The sequence below is a fragment of the Sebastes fasciatus genome, chromosome 20 (genome assembly GCF_043250625.1).
Source record: "Sebastes fasciatus isolate fSebFas1 chromosome 20, fSebFas1.pri, whole genome shotgun sequence".
NCBI classification, from domain to species: domain Eukaryota; kingdom Metazoa; phylum Chordata; class Actinopteri; order Perciformes; family Sebastidae; genus Sebastes; species Sebastes fasciatus.
Genome location: NC_133814.1, coordinates 7,613,226 through 7,630,934, shown reverse-complemented (window position 1 = coordinate 7,630,934; position 17,709 = coordinate 7,613,226). Strand labels below are relative to the sequence as shown.

The 17,709-nt window shown below is 42.3% G+C and overlaps 1 protein-coding gene across 4 annotated transcripts in view; it reads left to right on the top strand.

Annotated features, from left to right (window-relative positions):
- The window catches only part of ca10a (carbonic anhydrase Xa), a 381,374-nt gene that overhangs the window by 358,000 nt on the left and 5,665 nt on the right, over positions 1–17,709 (top strand). For all 4 annotated transcript variants that reach the window (XM_074620663.1, XM_074620662.1, XM_074620664.1 and 1 more), the window contains 2 exons: positions 3,889–3,984; positions 13,859–13,931. In XM_074620663.1, the coding sequence (XP_074476764.1) occupies positions 3,889–3,984; positions 13,859–13,931 (169 nt within the window). The remainder of the gene's footprint in view (positions 1–3,888; positions 3,985–13,858; positions 13,932–17,709) is intronic.

Below are 17,709 nucleotides of genomic sequence, written 5' to 3'. Positions count from 1 at the left end.
ATTACGGCCCACTCTGGCCTTTTATTGCCCACCAGCAGCAAACTTTGTGCAATTTGTCATTGAGGGAGTGCGGATGAGTTCTTTTGGCTGCCTCTGCCGCTCTCACCTAAAAATCTAATCAGATCAACGTAGGGCTCTAATCACTTCCTCTCTCGCCTTGATTGCATTTATAGACGTTCTGTCGCTCTGCGCTTCCCCCAATCGAGCATTTCATAATTACTCTCTTCTTACATTTGTTTATTTATATCCTTCAGTACAGTTGCCCAATGAGCGAGGATGAGAAGTTTATGGAGGTGGGAAGAGAAAGCATGAGAGCCTTTTGGGAAAGATCTGGAAATCATTACCGCCCCTTTGTGCTCGAAATAAGTGCTTTACTGCCTTTATATTGATAGCAGTTCATTGTGTTTATTACTATTAAAATATAGAAGTACTTCAGACTAAAGGCAATGAATTAGAAGCTTTAGGTTGTTGTAGTTGGCTGTAAGTTTTGCTAATTTAGGTAATGAGAAGTGGTAAGTTTATCATTTTTGTAACAACTTTTCAAAAGTCAGGCATCCAGGGCATAGGCATAGGCCATATAGGCCATATAGGCCATATAGGCGGTCACCTAGGGCGCCACCTTCTGGACGGCACTGGTCGCTCTCTAAAAATAAAAAATTATAATGTTTTTTTAAATGCCGGTGGGCGCCCTTCCTCATTTTCAGCATTGAGATAAGTAGTAGTCTGGAAACACACATGTTTTTCCATACTCTCTTTTCTTTTTTTCCATACTTATCCAGACCTGGAAATGACTAAAATCAAATTCCATACTTTTCCAGTAGGAACGCGTAGGAACCCTGAACATACCCCGGCCAGACCAAAACCAGAGGGACTGACCAACCAGTATTACCAAGACTAACACCACCATTTAAATTATACATATATTCCAGGGGTTAAAGCACTGACTGTGAACCACAACGTCCCAATACACGTCACTCCCCATCTCCTGTCGTGTCTGTACTCACTAATAAAGGCAAATATACTCTAAAAATGCACATACAGATGGATTCATCTCTGCTGGCTTTGAACTTCCTGCTCATTGGCCTTTTGTCAAGAAAAGGTTTTAAACCATGGTCTCCTCTTTCAGCAAATTTCCACTTTTACGAGTTGGAAGTGGAGCGGTACCGCCTGCCCACGTCCAAACATCATTAAAAGGCAGGAATATTGAACAGCTGGAGTGGATGGAGCATCTGCCTCGGTGAAACATTAACCTCATGCTGGGAGATGGTTTAGCTGCTCTCTCACCTCAGCCTGGGAGAGAACACTGGCCTTGGATCAAATGATGACAGAACCCTCGCCTCTTTATGTCCCTCTTATTATTTCTGTCCACATCTACGCCGAGTATAAAAATGTTCCGAACACCACCTCCCTCCATTACACTCCGAGTGTCTCTGCGAATCTATGGGAGAGATGTGATCCCGTATCGATTTTCCCTTTTAAATCATCTGACATGATGTAGCAGAGAGGAAGGATTTAGGTGAATGAGATATAGATTTTCTAGGGGGGGGGGGTTTCAAGTCCAAGGTTTCCACTATTTTGTACTCAATGTGGAAGTCAACCTTGTGCCCCACTATCATAATGTGTAAAGGTGAAGTGTGTCAGATCTGGTCACATATTCCAAAGAAACAGCATTTTTTACCTTTACTGCTGGATCCATACAATCTAAATTTACAGTCATCAGGTAACCAACTACTGACAGCAGGGCTGTCTGAGAGCCGGTCAAAATAACACTGCTATCTTATAATCTTCACGTGCGGTGACGCTGTGCCACTAACCGGGGCTGTACGGTCCGTGTGCATTTTGTTGGTTTCTTTATTGGATTAAATCTAAAATGGCAACAATGACTCATATTTACACGAAAAGCGGGTGCGGCAAGCCCCCAGGAATAGCGCCGGTCGTTGATCCCAACTTTTGTAGTGGCCAAACGGCAGTACTGCAACTTCCGTGTCCGTCACGTGATGCCATTGGGCCCAAAAATACTTTTTCCTCATAGACTTACATTGGGAAAGAGACGTCTGTAACTCATCAGATATATTTTTTTGAGGTGAATCAACTTCCCAGTACAAACACTTGAATACCCCTTATTTAAATGGGAGGGGGCGGAGTTAGCAAGCCGTGACGGCTGTGACCCCGTGACCGAGCCATGTGACCGAGCGGACGCTACTGCGCCTGCTCCACGGGCCCAATGGATGCGGAAGATCGCCGGAAGATCCGGGTACTTTTCCAGTCGGAAGTCGAGCCAGTTTGTCTTCATGCACCACTGGGCAAGCGATTTTTAGGTTGTAGTGGTCTCAGTTTTAAAGTTAGAGTGAAGATACTGGCATAATATGAAACTAGAAAACCTAAGGAATTGGTACCAACCATGTTATACTAGCTTGTTGCAAAAATGCTAAATAACGCTCCAAACTTACGCTAAATGTTTGTGATGAAAAACTGGCACTGCTCATCACAATCACAATGAATACAATTGGGCTAATGAATCCAGCTTTCCAGTCATACAATTTATGTAATTCCAGGAATGTTTAGGGACCCCAGTCAGCAGAGCAACCACTGAGCAACTTTCATAGGAATGGACAGGGCCCCACCTCCAACACTGTATCCAGTTCTCTTAATACATCCATGGGGAGCGGCAGCTCCAGGAGACAGACCTTCAGTTAGCAGTTCGCTATAGCAACTCCATTCAGCCAGCGCAAACCCCAGTGCAGATTGCATCATTAACATTATGGTTCCCTTGTAGTATTGGGTTTGAATCCAAAATATTGCCATATAGGTGCTTTTGCTTTTCACTTCGACATCAAATCCTCTGCCATCGTCTTGTCTGTCATCTCTCTCTCGTGCCGTGATAAGTGTGTGAAATCCCTTCTGCCATAGCCCGGGTAACTTTTGGAGTCTGATATAATATTTCTATGTACAAAAGCCTGAATTGTATCTGTGTTTTATCTCGAAACTTGCGCTTCAAACGAGGCAAATGATACTGGTCACCGTCACTCACTCCCACTGCTGCATGCAATTTGACTTACCTATCACGTGCATTGTTTATCAATGTCGTTGTCGTTAATTTGCTGTGTGTAGAGGGTGAGAGTGTTGGTGCGCCGCTGTCCGTAGTACTGAAACTGAGCACAAGAGATTGATAGACAGAACAATGGTTTCTTATTTTGGTTTCTTAGCCTGCTTGCTTTCCGTGGTTGTAATAGAGTGAGAGAGCACTGAAAGCGCACACGGCTGTTTCTACGCACCTCCCCCTGCTGATATGATATAGAATTGTTCATAAATTCTAAATATAGAGCTCTACGTTCTGATGTGAGTACTCATTAGTAGCCTTATGTTGTTGTAATTTAGCCTTTCTGAGGCCATTGCAGTTATGCATGCAATAGCCTCAATGCATTGCATGTGATTATCATAAAGGAGGCATGTCTGTAAAGGGGAGACTTGTGGGTACCCATGGAACCCATTTTAATTCACATATCTTGAGGTCAGAGGTCAAGGGACCCCTTTGAAAATGGCCATGCAAGTTTTTCCTCGCCAAAATTAAGTGCAAGTTTGGAGTGTTATTTCAGCTCGTTCGCAACAAGCTAGTAAGACATGGTTGGTACCAATGGATTCCTTTAGGTTTAGTTTCATATGATGTCAGTGTCTTCACTTTAGCTTTAAAACTGAGCACAGGACAACCTAAAAATCGCAAGTGGCGTTAATGCATCAAAGAAATTGGTGGCATTAAAACAAATTTGCCTCAACGCGTTATCTACTTTGACAGCCCTAGTTTTAAACTAAAGTTCCGACATAATCTTACACATTGCACCTGTTAAATTGTTCGGCCAGATTCTGATTTTTCTTTCTCTTATGTTTCAGGTTCAACTGATCCACTACAATCACGAGCTGTATACAAATTATACAGAAGCTGCTAAAAGCCCTAATGGATTGGTCGTAGTGTCTATATTCATGAAGGTAAGTCTCATACATACTGTATATTTAATAACTGTAATCACTCACAAGAATCTTTTTTTTTTTTTTTCTGAGATGATCCAGCAGCTGCTATGATGATATTTTGTAATGGGTTATAGCTTGGAAATCCAAAGGAATAACAATCCTTGCATTGGACAGGAGTTTTCTACACCCGTCTGTACATACTGAATTTGAGTCACCAGCGACAATGGTGTGGCTTAACATTATGTTCAGTACAGACTTGACACAATTAAAAGGTGGACCAAGTGTTCATTCAAATGTTCCCAAACTTTCTCAGGATGTAAAACCTTATAGAACAGCATTTATATTAAAATTATTAACCATTTAAACCCAATTGATGCAATTTTTTTTGTCATAACCTGCAATCCTCTCAATCACAAAGTAAAGTTAACGCACAGATGTCATACATACACAGCTGGAATCAGCATGACCCCTTGTGGTGAATTCTCTGCGGTGAGATCTTGCCTCATAATCATCAGATTCATTATCAAAAGTAATCAGCTGATATGTATTTTAGGGGGGGGGGGGGAATAACTAAATAAGCAGGGCTCAGGTGCAGCCCATAGCTAACTGGCGGGCTCCATGGCAACATCGCACTGCAGGTTTACATGACCTAAAGTGTGATGGGAAGCCTGGCGACAACAACTCACATCTTATTCATTTCAAAGGAAAGGAAGAAAAAGAAAAGGCCTTTTTGAGAGCAGACATTTTGACTTGTTAAAAAAAGCACTGGTGTTACTAATAACATTAACAATGGCTCCGTCCCTGCTCTTCTTGTTAGGACAAGTCTGCTGAGAAAAGGTGTACTGAAGCAGCTAAATGGAATTCAGACACCATTCGCTTTATTATTTACACCTGTGTTTTCTTACTGTGACATGTCAAAATGTCTTCTGGGAAAACAGCCTATAGAAGTGACAAATTCCATGAAAATGTACACGTTTTATACAAACTCATTCACAGAATGTCAGACACTCTCCTTTACGGAGGACAGAGACTGCCAATATCAAAAATAAAGGAATAAATAAATAAATGGCTCGATAAATAATAAATAAATATGTCATTAACTGTAGCAAAAAAATTAAATAAAAATGATAAAATGTGACATAAATAGATATTACTGCTTTAATTTGCTTCTTTATTTATTTATCTTTGTATTAATTGCCTTATTTATTTACTCTTCTGTTTAATTTTCCCTTTTATTTATTGATGTAATTATTTTTATTTATTTATTTATGCACTTGTTTTTATTTATTTATTTTTGCATTTATTTTTGCATTTATTTTTAAATGTATGTATGCATTTATGTCTTTATTTATTTCTGCACAATATTCACTTTGCATTTCACCCCTAATTTATTTCCCAAAACCTATTTATTTCTGTATTTTTTTCTTTATACATTTCTTTGCACATTTCTTTTTACATGAAATTAATAATTAATCATTATTAAGCAAATTAAAACAGAAATATAAATTTGTCACATTTATCAATTAATTAATGACTACAGTTATTTTTTTATATTATTTTTGCTATGCTTATGACATAGTTATTTATTTATCTCATCATTTATTTATTTATAGATTGATTTTTTATTTTGGCAGGTTCCGTCCTCCATAGACGCTTACCAAGCATTGGTATTTGAAATCGAAGGAGTGAGACCAGGCTTTGTTTGCATCTTGCCATATATTGGTTTAAAGGGACTGTTTGTAAGAATCAGAAATTGATTGTAACAGCGACACCTGCGCCCGTTAAGTCAACGAAAGTCAGCGTCCTGTTGCTCGCGCTAGCCCGTGTGCACGCACTACCTGAATGTGAGCGAGCATCCGTCAAAACAGTGAGGCGACACACATCAGCTAAAACCCCAATATCACTCTATATTTCAGCTGCTTGGCAGTAATGTTCGCTGACCAGACGAAGTTCTCTCCATGAATCAATGCTGATCCTAGTGTTGGCTTTTCCTGCTACAGCCTCCGGAAGACACCAGCACGCGGTCGGAGACGATAACATAACTCGTTGCGGAGCCCCGTCACTTCACAAGAAACCTCCGTTGGTCTGGAGGAGCTGCAGCATTTATTTCTGCACAAACGTCCACTGTACATTCACTAGATATTCTCAGAGCTAAACTAACTCTTCTGCAGTGTGTAGTGTGCGCGCATGCACGTGAGGTGGAGCGGTACAGCAGAGACTCCGGCCCTGGAGACCAAAGCTACGGTCTCCCCCGCGTACTCAGACCGCGTACTCAGACCGCGGCCAACACTGTTTAACAGACGGGCTTCACTAGATATAACTTTGCGGTTTTGGTGCTTCCGTGTAGTTTGTGTTGGAGTCTGAGTCTGAACAACGTAGCCACACGCGAGCGCGCATGGGACACCGACCCGGATTGATTTGTACGTGTAAGAAGTTACAAACAGTCCCTTTTAAGAGAGATCTGTCAGGAGCTTAATTATCCTTCAGTTCGGCGGTCTCGGTGCTCCCACTCCTCCACCCTCCTGCTCCCTCTGTGTCTTTACCTAAAATCTCCTAAATGTTCAACTCAAGAACTCACGATTCGCAAACAATTAGCGATCCAATTATCCTGAAGAGCGAAACAATGTGCTCCTTGGCTTTGTGTCAGGCGGTGGCAGTGCTCCCCTGTCTCTTTGTTGTGTATGAGAGGTCTCCGTCTTGAATGAGAGGCTCAGAGATCAGAGAGGCAGCTGACGTCCTCGGCACTGTGCGTACCAAAGGCTGAAAAGTTCACCTGCTAACTGCTAATTAGCTCCCCAATGTCAAAGGGGCCATCATTTAGTCTTGAAGAGACAGAGGAAATGCTGACCTAGGTCAAGCCTTCTCGACTCCCCCCTCCAACCGGCAGGAGAGTGTGTCGGAGGACGTGTGAGAGAGGAGCTGGGCTTTGGAAGTGCAGAGGTGCAGGTGTGGTTTGGGTATATGACAGCCTGAGGAAATGGCCCTGAAACAGCAGCTCTGCACGGCTGTTAGGCTTAACTGCCAAAGAAAGAAATTGGAATATGATACTAACTATGTTTTGCTATTTAGAAATATATTTATTGCTGCTTAAAGGTGCCACACATGTTATGAACACAATAGGGTAGTGAAGTCGGGAGAATTTTCCAGCGTCCATGCTTTGGGATATAAAAGTCCAGTTCATTTTCAGACAGTTGAAACACTGCCAAGGCTTGAACGGACATTAACCTCGTCCACTCCTTGAGGGAGCCGGCGCCCTCGGCTGACTTTACTTTTTAGAGAGGCTGTAACAGGCTCATTTTTAGTGCTAGAAAGTATCATATTAAACTAAAAAGCCTAACGAATCCATTGGTACCAGCCGTGTCATGTTAGCATGTTTGGAAGAACGCTAAATAACGTTACAAAGTTATGCTAAATTTTGGCGAGGAAAAACTAGCATGGCCAATTTCAAAGGGGTCCCTTGATGTGAATGAAAAAGGGTATCCATTGGTACCCACGAGTAGAGTCCCTAAACAACTTGGAATTGCATAAATTGGGTATAACTGGAGAGCTGAGACTTGGAGCATTATTTAGCTTCTTTTACGACAAGCTAATGTGACATTACCAATGGATACCTTAGATTTTCTAGTTTCATATGATGCCAGTGTGATGCACAGCAGAGGCGGTCTCTTCCAATCCAGCCGACAACGCCAAATATGTGGTGGAGATATGGAGACAGATAAAGAGCAAAAAACGCTTATGTACTCAAGCTTTGTGGATCTGATAAACTTTATTAAAGTCTACATGGCAGTGAACATAGGTCGGTATACCCTGACATTAAGTCATGAAAAACTGCAGACGTCTCCTCTGGACAGTCATTTTGAGGACATAGCAAATATTCTGTCAAGCATCCTTTTCCAACTAGATAATGATTAAGTGATTTCATAACAGTCAGAGCAGCCAGTATGCAAGCCTGTCACACTACCATAACTCTAGCTTTGAAACTGAGCCTGCTCCAATTGTAAAACTCTTAAGTTGCGTTAAAGAAATTATTGGCGTTAACACAAATTTGCGTAATGTGTTAACTTTGACAGACCAAAAAGAAATTATTAAAAAAAAAAAAAAAAATGTAAATACAATAAAATCATGTAGACTATACATATTCTATGCAGAATAGGAACAAGACCTTTACTTACAGACCCATAGGTGCACACAATAGCTGCCACTTTATGTTAAAGGAGGGATTATCAGAACAGGGGCTCTATACAGTGTAAATCCATAAACCTACTTTTGTATCAGTCTAAATCAGAAACATACAGGATTTCTAATTCAGTCAAATGAGATCAAATATAATTGTAGTGTCATCAGCAGTCAGAAGAGGGAAATCTGTCTTCACTCCAGCTAAAAGCCACTATTTTTTGACCTCACATCATGTGGTGTGATTTTGATTTAGAAGTAGTTTTAGTGTTTGTGGTCAACCAACTTACAAAGCTGTCCAATACAGCTTTAAGATTAAAGAGTTCTTCATTATACCCAAAAGGGTTACGGACCATTTTCTGGTACTTTTGTTGATCCCTTTTTGTTAAGCTTTGTGTTCTCTAGCACGGCATTCTTTAAAATACATTGCAGCTGTGAAGTAGTGAAGTCCAGACAATTTTGTTAATGCCCACATGTCAAAAAAAAAGTTTCAAAAGAGATTAAAAAATCACGCTCACACACACACACACACCCCCAACTGGTTTTCTGCTAATGCCTCTCCTTCTGTCTTAAGCATACCAGATTAGACTCTTCAGTAGTAGCACTGAGCAGGCAGGTGGTAATTAGCCACATCTTTCATAGAGCAGAAGCTCCTTTTTCTCACTTTTTCAGTGACTCATGCTTTCCAAGGCCTTGTCAGGTTTGCGATCCCATCGCTGTGACTCAGAATGCCAAGAAGGGGCCCCGATTCTAGGCGTGAAGTCGTGAGACACTATTAAGGACAGCAGTGAGTGACTGCAGCTATGCAGGGACCACGGTGGAAACCAGATGCACCATAGAGTGACACCCCGGCAGGGTTTTACAGTGAATTTCCCTCATTTGACTGTCGATCGATACGACAGCAAGACATTTGTGAATCTTCAAGATTGTGGTTATCTTGTGTCTGATCAACATTACGGTGCCAATGTCTGTACTTTTTTCACACCATTCCTGAATAGAAGGGTCAGAATAAGTGAATTCCCTCATGCACTTTTCTAGGAAAACGATGTGAATGAGAGAGACAGAAAGTAGGAAAAACTAGTGAGCAGCATGAGTGGCGGGTAAAAGACATAATGCCTGCCTGAAGAGCACAGGGAACAGGTCAAAGACTAAGTAATTTCTGTTGCAGTGCGGGGAGGGGGATGGCGAGCACATCTCTTTTTAATCACTTCGCCCAAAGACATCTCGACAATTAGAGTTGCGAAGTCCACCGAGCATGAGTGAGAGATAGATGGAGTGGAGAGGAATGGCAGAGAGGAGTCAAAGAAGGGCGCGGGGGTGGACATGAAGTGGGAGGTTCTTCTTTCAGCTATTAGCGAGCATGTCTCAGGATTGGGAGAGAGAAGCACTGAACAATGGAGTCGGTCAAGCAGAGTGAGAGTGGAATTAAAAGTGTCTCTATAGGTTTTGGAGGGGCAGTTAATGTGGTGCAGTTTCAGTGGATTTTAACTCAAGTCTCTTTGGTCTTTGACAGAGATCACCAATTTGCCATGGTGGTAAGGTTTGGCAAGAAATGTTTGCCTTATTTTACCTGGCCCCAGTGGTCGACTCTGTCTGAGGGGCAGGGGCAAAAAAATACAAAGGGGCACCAGCTGCATGCGGTGGGGCACCAGCTGCATGCGGTGGGGCACCAGCTGCATGCGGTGGGGCACCAGCTGCATGCGGTGGGGCACCAGCTGCATGCGGTGGGGCACCAGCTGCATGCGGTGGGGCACCAGCGCAGAAAGTTTTCTAGCATGTAGGGCAGCATATGTGGCACTGCATCATGCTTTCTTAATTTCAAGGCCACCCTAGAGGGCACTTCATCACGTTTTCTCTAATGGAAGAGCACCCTAGAGGACACTTTATTGTGTTTTCTCCACTGGATGGGCACCCTAGAGTGCACTTCATGTTTTCTCTACTGGAAGGGCACCCTGGAGGCCATTCCATCACCTCTTTTTCACTTGAAGGGCACCCTGGAAGGCATTTCATCACATATTCCCCACTGGAGGTCGCCCTAGAGGGCACTTAATCATGTTTTCTCCACTAGAAGGGCACCCTAGAGGGCACTTTATCAAATGTTCTCTACTGTAAGGGCACCTTAGAGGGCACTTCATCATGTTTTCTTCACTGGAAGGGCACTTTAGAGGGCACTTCATGTTTTCTCTACTGGAATAGCATACTAGAGGGCACTTTATTGTGTTTTCCACACTGGAGGGGCACCCTAGAGGGTACTTTATCATGTTTTCTCTACGAGAAGGGGGCCCAACTGGGCACTTCATCATGTTTTCCATGTGGCAGGGCACCCTAGATGGCACATCCTCACATTTTCTCCAATTGAAGGGCACCCTAGAGGGCACTTCATCATGTTTTCTCCACTAGAAAGGCAACCCTAGAGGGCACTTCATTGTGTTTTCTCTACTGAAAGAACACCCTGGAGGCCATCCCATCAAATTTTTTTCCACTTGAAGGGCACCCTGGAAGGCACTTCATCACATATTCTCCACTGGAGGTCACCCTAGAGGGCACTTAATCATGTTTTCTCCACTGGAAGGGCAACCTAGAGGGTACTTTATCATGTTTTATCTACCATAGAGGCATCCAAGTGGGCAATGTTGCTGCACTTCTTTTCAAACATGGGGGCACCAAGGGGGTCAGTGCCAATGCAGGAAGTAGTTTGCAGTCAAGGTGTTGGATGGGCAAGTATCTGAAAGTCGAAAGTGAGCCTGACTTTGATGCAAGAGACCTGGATTTGTGTCCTGTCTCTAATGTGTGATTAACCCCCCCGCCCCCCGTTATTACTTTTCGTAACCACGATCTTTCCCTAACCTTTACCATGCGTTTTAATTGCCTAACTCTAACCATGCCCCGAGTCATTTACTTACCCTCGCCACAATCTTTCTTCAATTATAGTGTCGTTTTTACATGTGCAGATATCGTAGAAAGGAAGAAAATGAACCAGTCCAACCTCAATGTGTGATTGAATACAGCTGATTTGCAGTTAGCAGCCTTACTATAATCTTCTGGGTGAAAGCAGGCTGCAAAGTGATTACTATCATCACTTACTGTGGATGTTTTTGTTGTCATTAGCAGCATGCGTTTCCAGGGAAACTAATGGAAAATCTACACAATAAACAGCCCAACTCCCAACCAATTACACCATAGAGCAGTTTGTATGCTATTGTGGTGTTAGGCTCCATACCATTGTCACAACCCCCTTTTCGCCAATTAGCTGCACACTTACTGTATGTGCAGGCTCTGTAACATCCTTACTGTCCTAATACCCTGCACTTTTGCTGGAAAGAAATGTCATCTTAATGCTTATCTGCTGTCCTTTCAAGCATCCACTGTTGGGGGAAAGTGTAAAATGTCGCACAACTGGTTACAAGCTTGCAGAAACCCATTTGTACATTAGTGAGCCAGATGGGTGATTCACTGAAGGGTCACCGTGGAACATGAATTTATAGTTTATTTATTTACTCCTCTTTGTAAATACTGTCAGTTCACATCAACACGTACTGTATGTGTAGGACTTGGCCATAATGGTTGAAATCAATGTTACAATACTAATAAGAATATTTTTCAGTGGAATGTATGTATGCCGAAATCACATACAGTGAAACCTGATTACATTTCACTTTGGTATAAATATGTGTCTCCAGTGTCCACATTGAGATCCGATCGCTCGGTCCACCTCAAACAAACTGAACGTCACATCCTCCTCTTGTTTGCATTGCAACCAGGACCGGTTGTAGCCGTTCTCTGCCATTTTTATTGCTTCATAAATGGCTCGGTTGCAATATGAATTGTCAAGTTTTTGCTGTTATACTTTCGTCAAACCAAACTGAAAGCATGCAGACACTCGGTCTCATCTTGACTCCATCCACGAGTGTCTTTAATACCCATTTCGACATGCTTTGGTGCTGCTTTCTTGCTAGTAGCTTAGCTCATTAACTGGCTAACGGCTGTTTCCTTGCTGGTTTGGAACAGTCACTTGCGATTTCTGCCCACATTGTTGTATGTGGATTGAAAACGCTATTACATTTACACTTGTGGTCACAATGCGTCCCTGATCACCTCCGGATGTGGTTTGGCCAATCGGATCACAATCCGTTCTCAAGTGCGTTTTGGGTGACTTCCCACCTTTACGTTCACGTGGTCGAGCACTATCCGATTGCATTCCGATCACCCAAAACACATTTTAATTCCAGGTGTAAAGGGGCTCAATGTTATTTCTAGGAGACAGAGTTGAATGGAAAGACATAAAAAAGGGATTGGCTCAATCTCAATGTCCCCCCACCCTGCTAAGGACTTAAACCCTGAACCCTCAAGGACTTAACTGACATCACCTGGTACATGGTTGAGTGTGAGAGGCTGCAAGGGCTTGAAATGGTATAAATATTAATGGGACAACACTTTGCAGCTACATATTATGTTACCTTGACGATGCCAGTTATGGGTTTTTATTTAACGTTTTTTTACTGCCTGTTTAAACGTCTTCCAGGCCTTTGCGTTACAAGACGAGACGTAACTGTCAAAAAATCAATTTACTTGTTTTTCTCAAACTTTATTAAGCAAAATTAAAAGAAATGGTTGATGAATAAACCAGCTGTGTAATATAGTCTAATGCTTGCATTCCTTTTGATTTCAGGTGTTTTTTTACGTACCATCTTAAATCCTTAATGTTAATGCCACGCTGAACACCCATCTGCCGTCCTCTTTTTACCGGGCTTCCCTGGTAACCGTGGTAACCCTGTGTTTAATGTCACAACACTATGAATTGTAGGTAAATCCCTCAAGCAAAGTCTGTAAAAATGCAGACTTGCAGAAAGTATTCATAAAGGGCTCAAAATGTCTGCGAGAGAACCCTCAAGAACTTTGACGATTTGACAGTGGGACAGCCCTAAACCCCTCACGTACTTTGCGGGAACACGCCTCAAAGTCTGTGAGTTCTTGAGTGTGGACATTGGGATCGGACCAATGTCACAATTCAGTATTCAAGTAGAATACAGGTGCTTGACTAGGATCCGTGGTCAAAGACATAGATGTCATTGGGGTTGTTTAATGGAGAAATACTCAAGCTGTTAAGCCAAATCTGTTTGTAAAAATATCAGTATTTAAGTTGTAATATCTTGTGAAGTTGTTGAAGACGTAGTCTACATTCAGTTTGCAGTTGTAGACTTTTTCTAGTGGTGGGGAAGAGGTAAAATATAGCTGTGAAGTGGAAGATAATGTTGTAGGGTCACCGGCAATGATCTTGTCACATTCAGCTCTGGTAGAATAAAACTTGTTACCATTACAAAGTATAATATGTTAGGACAAAAATACCATGTATTTGCTATTTAAGAAGATGGATTTTTTCTTTTGGTCGTGGCAGCAGTGTGTGTCTGTGAGCTGTTTTTAATGGCTTCTTGAAAACAGTGGGAGCCTTTGTTTTCCAGAAGGCAAAGCAGCAGTGCAAGAGAATGTAGGAGCGTCTGGCTGTGCAAAAATACATCAGTGGGTTTAGACATTTTCATGTGCATTAAAGGTGATAGATTAAAAAATACACTTGCATTATCCTTTTTAAAGTACTGAGACTGAGTAGATTAAATTTAGTTTCATTTTAGACAGGCTCTCAATTCATGACATGATCAGACCCTTTTTTTTTTTTATTTAACCTCACCCTTTTTTTCCTCTCTCTTCCTCTCTTTTAATCCAGATTGCTGAGACATCAAACTCGTTCCTGAATCGTATGCTGAACAGAGACACCATCACAAGAATAACATATAAAAGTAAGTGTCCATGTGCAGTAATCTAAATGTCTAAACATCTGTATCAAGCTTGAATACACCAATTAACGTTTCGGACAGATGTAGATCATTTCTACCCTACGACTCTCGGTTTTGTCAGCTGAAATGGCACCCGTCACTCGTGGATTTTATCAGTAGTAGCTAGTTGGCTAATTGAGCTGACCTTAGCGTCATGAGTCGAATGGAAAATGTCTCCAGCTGACTTTGTAATGTTTTAAAGGTCCCATATCATGCTCATTTTCAGGTTCATACTTGTATTTTGTGTTTCTTCTAGAACATGTTTACATGCGGTAATGTTAAAAAAAATATATATTTTCCTCATACTTTCAGCCTGAATATGCCTGTATTTACCCTCTGTCTGAAACGCTCCGTTTTAGCGCATTTTGACGGAATTGCAACAGAATTGCGTTGCTAGGCAACAGCTTGGGTCCATGTGTACTTCCTGTCAGCTGATGACATTCACATACACTGCAACCAGGAAATAAACTGGGACACATTTAGAATGTTTACGTTTAAAATTATGTCAAAGGTCTAAATATTGTATATTCGTGACATCACAAATGGGCAGAAATCCTGACAGCTTGTTTCAAATGCAGAGTTTCTGAATACGAGCTGTGTGTATTTCCCTGTGGATTGAGTGTTTGGATACTTTCACAGTATTTATATAGGACTTAAGCCTGCTTTATAATAAAAAAACATGAAAATCTCACTTTTTTATAATATGGGACCTTTAAGTAGGGATGTACCAATACTGATACTGGATCGGATATCGGACTCAATTAGCTGGATCGGATATTGGTGACAATGGGGCCGATCTATTCAATTCATATGTTTGTATTATACACTGGAATTTTAATTCCTGTTAATTTTGAAGTTTTGACCAATTTGTTGCTGCAATAAAAAGGTTACCCTTTATCCTCCAAAAATGGCCGACTTGCTATCAGTGACATCACACTCCCATTCCCTATAAGCATACAGTATCTTTATTGATATGAACCTGTCTCACTACGGCAACAGGCAGACTGCTTCATCATGTGAAAAAATCTAACTAGGCCAGCCATTCCTAGTTACGGTTGCTAAGGTACGATTGAGCAATAGCTGTTCGGAGGAGGAAGGTTAGCTAACGGTCAACTGTTCAACAGTCAAAATTGTATATTTCTTAATAAGAACTTTACTTTTTCGACGTCTTAGAGCGTTGTTATTTCGTTTCTAATGCTAAATGAATGGATGCTTCTGGATGGTGGATGGTGAGTCGCCTGCATGGGAACTCTCGGTAGCTGGAGGAGGCTGTTGGTGAGGCGGCACGTTTCGACAGCTGCTCTCCAGAGGTTTCCTCTCTGCCAGCCCGTCATACTGGAGAGGCGGCTTCGGCATGGAGAACGCCCGGGGCTAGCTTGAAAAAACGATGCAAATAATTGGATTAATGGGGGGTGAGCAGCGAGCGGCTGGATAGACACACTGACCCCTTGTGGCTGGGAGGAGTCTCCGAGGCACCGGGAGGCTGCAGGCGAGGGGGGCCATCCTCCCGGTCCAGCTGGAGAGGAGCACGGATTCTGACAGCTGTCAAAACTCCCTCAGATACACCGTCTCACACATGCTGACTCACACACAGTCACACACACACACCGCCCCCTCAATCTTATGAGTCCTTAGGCGTATCCTTCAGCCAGTAATGCTGCCAGATTTATTTTTTTTAAAAGCACATATGTACACACATGCTAACACAAAGACAAATGCACACCATCCAAAGAGAATTATTTATTTCAACCACATGATCAAAGATCAGCAACAGAGCTCCTCTTCACATGCGTAGAGGATCAGAGAAGGTTTTTTTTTGTGGGGGATTTTCACAAATGAAGCTTATCGTGCTTATTATAATTATTTTTTTTCTCCCCCTTTTGATTCGTACTGTTTAGGATGCAGTATTTAATAGCAAGCACAGTTGAATTAGCATTAAAAGCTGCAGTGGTCCACCGCGGTGACCTCATTACAATAGGCAGACCAGCAGATGACAAGTTACTGAGAGCGTGTTACTGGAGTGTGAAGAGGAAGAGAGGAGAGAGAGAGTTGCAGTCTGTCTAATTAGCGTCCTGACAGTGGAGACAGTTTGGATAAAAGAGGTTTTGTGCTGCAACACCAACAGCCTGTCATTCACAGAACACTAAATGATATGTGAAGTAAGAAGTGAGAAAATGTTGTTATGAAAGATGAGCTCAGTGATTGATGAGTAGTGGGGGGGGTGAGTGTACAGGCCGCACACTAATGCCGGGTACACACTACACACGAGAATCAAGCTGATTTTGGGCTCGACAACGGTGAGCAAAGCCCCGATTTTTTTGATAGTTCTAAAAATTATCTTTCCAGATATTCCTGTGGTGTGAGGTATGTTAAGAGTGTTTTTTTACATCCCCCGATTGCCTCGAAAGTCCATCCTGGCTGCACCGCTGTCAATATTTATAATGGGATATTGTGTGGGGAACCACGAGGACAGCTGATGGCGCACTCACGTGGGTAAGAACGATAGCCAATTGCGAACCAAAATGACTTGAAGCGGAAGGCCAACCATCGCCATCATGGCGGCCGTGGCTAATGCATGGAACTAATGCAAAACGCGAAGCATGAAGTAGTTGTGAGATGGAGCTCAGAAATGGGGGACCAACTTGTTGAGGGTTTATTTAACACGTCTCCATGACTTCATCCATCTATCCTTCGTAAATTTGTATCGGTATTTTGCGAGATTTTAGACCACTGGGTATAACATGCGCAGTGTACTGTAATTGATGACGCGTTGATGACGCGTGACCCCGCCTCCTTCCTTCTGAGAGCAGAGAGATACGTGTGTGGATGTGTGGCGAGACTTCATGATGCGGGAGCTGCTGGCCGTCCGCGATGAGAAAGAAAAAAGCAGTAGATGACAGGATGAGAGACAACGTAGTGTAACGTTATAAAGACATAACAAGGCTGCTGAATGAGAGAGGTCTCCGCCGATACGTTACAAGGAAACACACCATGTTGATAATAAGCCGACCACCACACAGTACCGCCAGCTGTGAGCTGTGATCTGTTTTTAAAGTCAGGCACCTTGACGGAGGTCTGCGCTCTCCGAGTGCCATTGTAGTTCATGAATGGAATCTGTTAGTGTGTGGTGTGCTGTTTTGGCCAAACTGTTGCTCTCCATACTCTATAGGAATAAAACTGTTAAATTTAACAGAACATGTCGTAATGTGTGGGGTCTCTCACATTTTCAAAATCCGTTAAGATTTGAAAAATCTCTTAGTTTATAGGAGGACATATTAAAGGTGGCCCACACTAAAAGATTTTTCAAATCTCAACAAATTTTCAAAATGTGAGACCCCACACATAACGACATATTATTTTAACAGTTTTGTTCCTATAGTGTGTGGTGAGCAACGATTTGGCCAAAAAACAGATTCATTCATAAACAACAAGAATCCCGACAAAAAAAAAATAAACTCTTGCGACATCTCTCTCGATCAAACGTGACTTTAACGTAAACAAACATGGCGGAAGACGGGCAGGAAGAATTAGCAACGTTAGTTTTTGCACTACTTTGTACTGAAAATTCACGAAAGATGGATGGATGAAGTCATGGAGACGTGTTGAATAAACAGTCGCGTTTTTGCCACAAATCAACAAGTTGGACCACGGCGGTGGTTGTCCTTCCTTCTTCAGTTAGTTTGGTTCCCAATTGGCGTTCTTTCCCCTGTGACAGCTTCATCGGCTGTCCTCAGGGTTCCCC